Raw genomic sequence first — 6,861 nt, forward strand, 5'->3', positions numbered from 1 at the left:
TTAAATAAAAGTAATCTAGAACACAAAGAAGATACAGGAATGACATGGCAGTCACTATGACATGACCCTATACACCACCCAGTAGTAAGCCACCTGTTCTGGTCTAGGCTCTAGCATCCAGCTTGAAGGGGGAGCACCTGTTCATTTTCAGAATTTATAACTTCTGAAACATGGAAATAGCAATCACAGTCTGAAAGAAACAAAGGTATGAAAATAAAGAACAATGTGATATGCAAGGTCGAAACTGCTTAGCAAAATGTGAAGATCACAGAACAATAGCTAGGTTAAATAGGTCATTTTTTTATGAATTTAGGACAGGGTCTACAGGGTCTCGCTACACAGATTGGACTCGTAGTGATTCTCCTGTTTTCAGCCTCCCAGGCACGGGGATTACAGGCGTGCCCCCACACCCAGTCTCAGTCACCTCTCAGCGGGCAAGGCATGCCGGGGGTCGAAGCCGTGCACCTGCCTGAGTAGGCACTTAGTCTGCTGAGCTATCTGGCCAGCCCTTAAGTAGGTCATTTCTGGCTTGATTATCAGGAAAACTCATGGACCATAATGATACATTTACTTGACAAACACTTACCTAACCCTCACTATATTCCAGGCACTTTTCTAAACATTTTCAGGAAAAATAATTGATGCTGTTCGGAGGTCAGTTATATCCACAGAAACCCATTTTGCCACTCAGGAAGCTAAGTGGCAGGAGAGTAACGAAATTTGGCAAGTGATATCCCCACTGGCTTTAGCAACCAGGGCTTGATAACAACGCAGAGCCACCACCGCAGACCGTTCAATAGAGAAGCTGTCGTGGGGGCTGGGCCTGCCCGGTCACAGGAGGCTAAGCCTTTGTGTGCCCCATGCTTGCTCCTGTGGCTGCCCCGAAGCCAGTATTAGTCAGCGCCTTCGGTGGGAAGGAACAACAGATGCGCCACCACAGGAGCGCACAGAGGGTGAGATGCCTGCTCCGTGTCACGGCTCTGCCTGTGATGGCGCAGCTCCCTGTGAGAGTCATACCTTCACTGCGCTACATTCTCTCTCGCCAGATGCAGAATTTGCAGATGCTGAGAGAGGCCAGAACGTTAGAAAACCTGGCCCCCAGCTGCCGCACCGTTACAGCACCCTGCGTCACAGATGGAGCCGGATGCTCCAGGGCTCACGCCCTGTGGAGAGCGCCAGCGTGAGCAGATGCGTACGAGCAGGGAACTGTGGGCCACGAAGCTCCAGTCTAGCTGAGCACACTCGGAGCAAGTCCCTGACAGCTGCGGGGCTGGGACTTGAAGCCAGGGAGCTGCTGTCCAGGCGGATGCACTCAACAGCTACTCATTTCACTTACAAGGAAGGACTGGGCTCCAAAGATCTAGTAAAGTTCAACCAGATCAAGATGTAGGCGCTATACGAGATACATTAAAACATGTGCGCAAATGCAAGACCAATTGCACAGTGCCTTAGAGAGCTTTTAGGGATCCTATTATTTCTCATCTCTCATAAATGAAAAACAATGTAGAAAATATGAAAAAGTTGATAGAGTCCAGATGTTTGGTTTCCTTTGGATAATTTCAAGTTTTTGCTACTCTAACTGTTGCTTTTATTCTTCTAATAGGTTTAAAACAGAAGCTGTAGCCAGATTCAGCATCATTTTCTTCCTGTGGGACGTTGTGTCCAAGGTCCTCCATGCTCAGGAAATCAATGCCAACTCCACCAGCTCTCACCAGGCTGCTGTCTTTGTTGCGACTCACCAGGATTTCAGCATTAAAGAGTTTGTGAAGAACAACGGGTTCTATCTCAACAGACGCACGCTGCTGTCTTGTGACTTCTTTGGAATGCCGTGCGGCCCGGAGGTAAGGGTTTGACAGTTCCCCAAATACAATCAAAATAATACATTAGGTTTTTGTACTGTTCCACACTGAGATCATTTTCTTGGAGAAATCAGTCTGCACTTGCTCAGCTATTATGTTTCTTTGGCTCTGCCTTGTGATGTCTGGTATTATAATATTGGGAGATACGGCGTATACATGAGATAAATTCTCTACTTCCAATAGCTAGAAATACAGAGAATGGAAATGCTGATGACCTTTCTCGGATCACAGTTCTTCCCAAAGTAAAACAACTTCACTAAACAAAATATTGTATTTCTTCTCATTTATCAGCAAACAACTCATTCCATGATAACGTGTGTATCATCTTTAAGCAGCTGTCGTGGTTCCTACACTTGTATGCAAGACAATAGAATAAGAGCCTGCCCCAGCATTCATCTATTGGAATGAATTACCATGCACAGAATATGTATTATGTATCATATATTCATTCATAACATATAAAATTTTACTTCTATGAGTTCTGTCACCAATCTGTATTTAAGACAGAATGTGGAGATTCCCAGAGTCCATTAATTAAGATACTGGTAGACAATCAGATTCTCATATTTCTGTGTCAGCAATTCTGCAAGCTACACTGCTAAGTGAGTCTAACTGAACTTTCCAAGGGTGCGAATCTGGGGTGCAGTCCTTATCCTTACAGTTGTCTCTGTCAGAGCACAAAAAATGCCCACGAGACAACACCGGAGACTAAGAAAAAGACCACAGACAGAAATGCCCCTCCAATACAAAAAAGTGGCCTAAACACCCAATTCAGAAGAAATTTTTTTCTCTTTTTTCTTTGCTGTTTGTTTATCAATATATTTAATCTCAACACCAGAGAATCTTGTATTAGATAAGATGTTTTCAGTTATGTATTACAGAAATCCAATTCTAGTAAGTTCAAAAGTAAAAAATAACTAAATAATAGGTTTGATGAGAAGGACAATTCTAAGTGTAGGAGTCACTTTAGAAAATGCCAGCTATCACTGATATTTTGTCTTTGCTTGCATCGCCTAACTCTGGCTGCCCTCCTCACACACTGACCAAAACGCTTGGCAGCAAGCCTGGGCTCTACTTACCGCAGATCAACATGCGAGTGGCCTCCGCATGGTCCCCCGGGAGAATGAGTAGCAATGTCGGGACACCCATCGCTTCATGACCAACTCACCGAGGCCACAGGGGAGGGCGGGAGGGCGGGACCAGCCCGCACGCACCTCCGCTTGCCTCTGCAGAGGGCCGAGGCTGCCGGTAGCGGCAGGTCAAGGGCAGAACCGCAGGCGTCCCTCAGATGAAAGATTGTGGAGCCGCTCTCCACGGGCAAAGATGTGTCCCTAAATCCCGAGGAAGGCATAAAATATATAATTTTACAAGTTCAAAATCATGCCTAATTACGTATGAAGACGTCTCCTTTAAAGAATCGCCCACAGATTGAAAGGCATACGTCAAAAAGGAGTAAAAGGCTGGGGAGATGGCTCCGCGGTCTGAGATCCTGCTTGGCAAGTGCAAGACCTGAATTTGATCCCTGGTCCCGCACGCTGTGCCAGCCCAGAAACCCCGGTGCACCGTACCAGCCCCTGAAACCAGCGGGTGGTGTACTCCCGGAATTCCAGCACTGGGGAGGCTGAGACAGGAGGATCACTGTGCGTTCAAACTGATAGGGAGACCCTGTACCAAATAGATAAATAAATAAATAAATAATATTTTTTTAAAAAGGAATAAAATTTATCATGGATTACACACATAAATCATGAGTCTGTCTATACATATTGATATTTTTGTATTGTTATTTATAGATCCGTGACTTTTTAGAAATGTTATAGAAATTTAAACTTTAGAAGTGAGAAAAATACCAAACTGATTTTGCATTATTTGGCTTCCTTTCTTGCTGGAGGATTTTAAACACATCATCACTGAATATGGAAACTGCTTTACTTTTAATCATGGTGAAAATATGCAAGCAAAGAAGAAAGTGAGTGTGTCTGGGAGAGGCTTGAACTTGGTCTTCGACGTCCGCCAGGTACCAGGGTTTTTGAACAAAGCCAGGGTGGGAACAGTTGCCCGGGGGAAGGATTTCAAAAACAAAACAAAGAACAGAATAATTCATTTTGTTAGACAGACACGATCAACTGGACATTATTTGTTTGTGCCGCTATTATCCCGGTGTCCTCTGAATGCTACATAACTGCTGATTTAGATTTTAAAAAGCAACATTTTCAGGCATAATCTGGAGAGTCTCAGCTGTACTATTGATATCCTTTATGTGATTCCAAGAATTATTCATGCCATAAAATAAGGAAATCAGAGACTTCTAAGTTGCTAATTTAAGATGACTCTATGCACTATTATTAGTAAAATTTTCATGTAAAAAGGCAATATATTTTAGAAAGGAATTACCTACACACTTCACAAATAGTTGAAAAAATTATCTTGAAAGATGCCACAAGAATACTTGCTATGCAAGGAATGATGTATCAGTGAGCCTCTGTAATCCCGGCTTTGAGAAGGCACCGCTGCCCTGAGAGGCGGGACTCAGGGCGGAGACCCGGGAGGCTGGTGCTCAGACCCTGGGAGCCAGCAGGGGTCCGAGGGTGCAGGCCGAGCTCGCACTGCAGGTCAGAGCCCACTTCTCGTCCTGAGCAACCGCTTAGGCTGTCACATCGGAGAGGCCCTCTCCATCACCTGGCACTGGTAAATGAGGACTCTGGAGGCCGGCAGATTAAGCAGGAAAATCACAGGGACTGAGATGATAAATACACCCTAAACCTTGCCAAAACTCCTTCTCCTCTTCGCTACATGAATAAGGCCCCTGGGTATTTTTTAAGAATTTCTATTAAGGTACTTCTCATAACTCCCTCTTATAGCCTATTCATGATATTTTCTTTATTCCAAATGCAATGTAGGGGCTGGTGAGATGGCTCAGTGGTCTAAAGCACCTACTTAGAACAAGCCTAGCAAAGCACAGGGACCGCGGTTCAATCCCCCAGCACCACATGCCAGCCAGCCCCGCCCCCTGGTGGGCTGAGCTGGCCACACACACACACACACACACACATAAATAAATAAAATTCAAATGCAATGTACACAAAAATACTTTTACCTACCTATGTTTGTGTAAGGTGTGTGTGTGTGTGTGTGTGTGTGTGTGTGTGTGCATTTGCTAATATTTTCAAGTCTTTCATATTCCCCTATAATAATATGTTAAGTAGTGGTACCACATGGTCAGTTATGAATTTCATAAGCTAGAATCCCCAAATACTTTTGTGGTGTCATTAAAATCTACAGTTTAGTTCAATATCCCATAAATGAGCAACACTGTGATGCTTCCCAGACTAGGAATGTATTTCATGGGGCAGGGGACAACAGCCCATGAGGAACAGGATTCCAAGTTACAAATGGAACATTAAGCATGTTTATTAAAGGTAATTACACAAACAGTTGACCCATTTACTAAAAAAATCAATATATTCTCAAGTCCATTCCTGCTCCTTTTAGCCTGTAATTACAGTCAAGTTATGGGTCTCAAATTTCTCCGTCTCACATGAGATTATATCAGAGAAGCACTGGTGTTAAAACGTTATCTAACTCTTCATTCTTATGAAAATAAACTTTGATGTTAAATAAGGCCTTGGACTTTAACTGCAAAAAGAGGGCCAAGTGATCCTCAAAATGCATGGCCTGCAGAGAATGGCCCAGGGCCAGCGACTAAGAACACCTAGCCAAAGAGTGGGCCAGGGAGGCGGAGAGCCTCGTCCCATCCTGCGTGCGTCCGCTGTGTGTCTGTGGGGCAGACAGACCTCTGGGGAATTCTCAGAGCTTTCAGCTGGGACTCAGCTGTGAAAGTCGTCTTTGATATCTCATCCTCATACCATTCATATAAAAGACTGACTCCTAATCATACATGATTGACCTTAGGTAGATTAAATGCCATCAAGAGGTGACAAAGCTAAATCTTAAACTTGTATAGGACTGATACAGTTGATTTGTGTTTTTGATGTACATGATTTTGTTTCAGGAGGAATTTACGGACAGCCCAGCCCTTGGCTTTGCTGATGCAGGGATCGTCTTTGCCATCCACTCACCTAAAAAGGAGCCACAGTTCGACGGCTTGGGCTTGTCCTCACCGGTGGGGATGCACGCCAGGGTGACAATCCGCCAGCTGAAGGTAAGCACTTGGGAGGTGGCGTTGGGGATCAAGAGGTGTGGTGAGTGTTTAAATGCTCACATAGTATCATCTTACCGGAAACCCTCCCAAGGCTTTGAATCACTGGGAGAAACACCGACGTTTCCTTTGAGGTTCTCTTCTTTTCTCGGAGGCATGCACGTAGCAACAGGGAATCTACACACACAGCGGGGAAGCTGTCCTGCCGAGGCCAGGGAGAGTTCCTCTGGAAGTGGAAAGGCTCCCTAATGGGCCAGACCACAGTTGCTGAGCCCATCACAGCCTCAGTGCAGCCATGTGGAAGGGAGAAGGTCAGCGAGGGGTGACTCAGCCTGCCGTTTATTCTCTCAATTAACTTTCTTCAATTGTCTCTCCTCCTAGAATAGTGAAGGGGGGCCTGGTGGTAGTATTTCTCTTTCATAGTTGTTTCATGAAATTTAAGTAACATAAAAGCAATCTTCACTTCGTTGTTTAGTACGTAATAGGTGCCCAATAAGAACATTTTTGTAATATTGTCTGCTATTTCATGGATAACATTAAGAGGCTGAAATGATGTTTACATAAATGATTTTTTTCTTTACATGAGTTCATTCTTAAAATTATTAGTTTAATCTTATGGATTACCCTTGGAATAAATGTTAAAAGACCACTATTATACTTCACAGACTTTCAGGTTCAGAGAGCAGGCAAAGCTGGCAAACACAAGTCAAGTTTAAAATATCAAGGAGGGGCTGGAGAGATGGCTCAGTGGTCTAAAGCACCTATTTGGAACAAGCTTGGAAAAGCACAGGGACCGCGGTTCGATCCCCCAGCACCACATGCCAGCCAGTCGTGCCCCCTGGT

At 44.5% G+C, this 6,861-nt stretch overlaps 1 protein-coding gene across 1 annotated transcript in view; it reads left to right on the forward strand.

Annotated features, from left to right (window-relative positions):
• Asic5 (acid sensing ion channel subunit family member 5) overlaps positions 1–6,861 on the forward strand; it is a 33,225-nt gene that overhangs the window by 12,848 nt on the left and 13,516 nt on the right. Inside the window, exons 3-5 of the mRNA XM_004638731.1 lie at positions 1,604–1,841; positions 3,751–3,876; positions 5,872–6,021. Coding sequence (XP_004638788.1) covers positions 1,604–1,841; positions 3,751–3,876; positions 5,872–6,021 — 514 coding nt within the window. The remainder of the gene's footprint in view (positions 1–1,603; positions 1,842–3,750; positions 3,877–5,871; positions 6,022–6,861) is intronic.

Source organism: Octodon degus, unplaced genomic scaffold, assembly GCF_000260255.1.
Source record: "Octodon degus isolate 3935 unplaced genomic scaffold, OctDeg1.0 scaffold00101, whole genome shotgun sequence".
NCBI lineage: Eukaryota > Metazoa > Chordata > Mammalia > Rodentia > Octodontidae > Octodon > Octodon degus.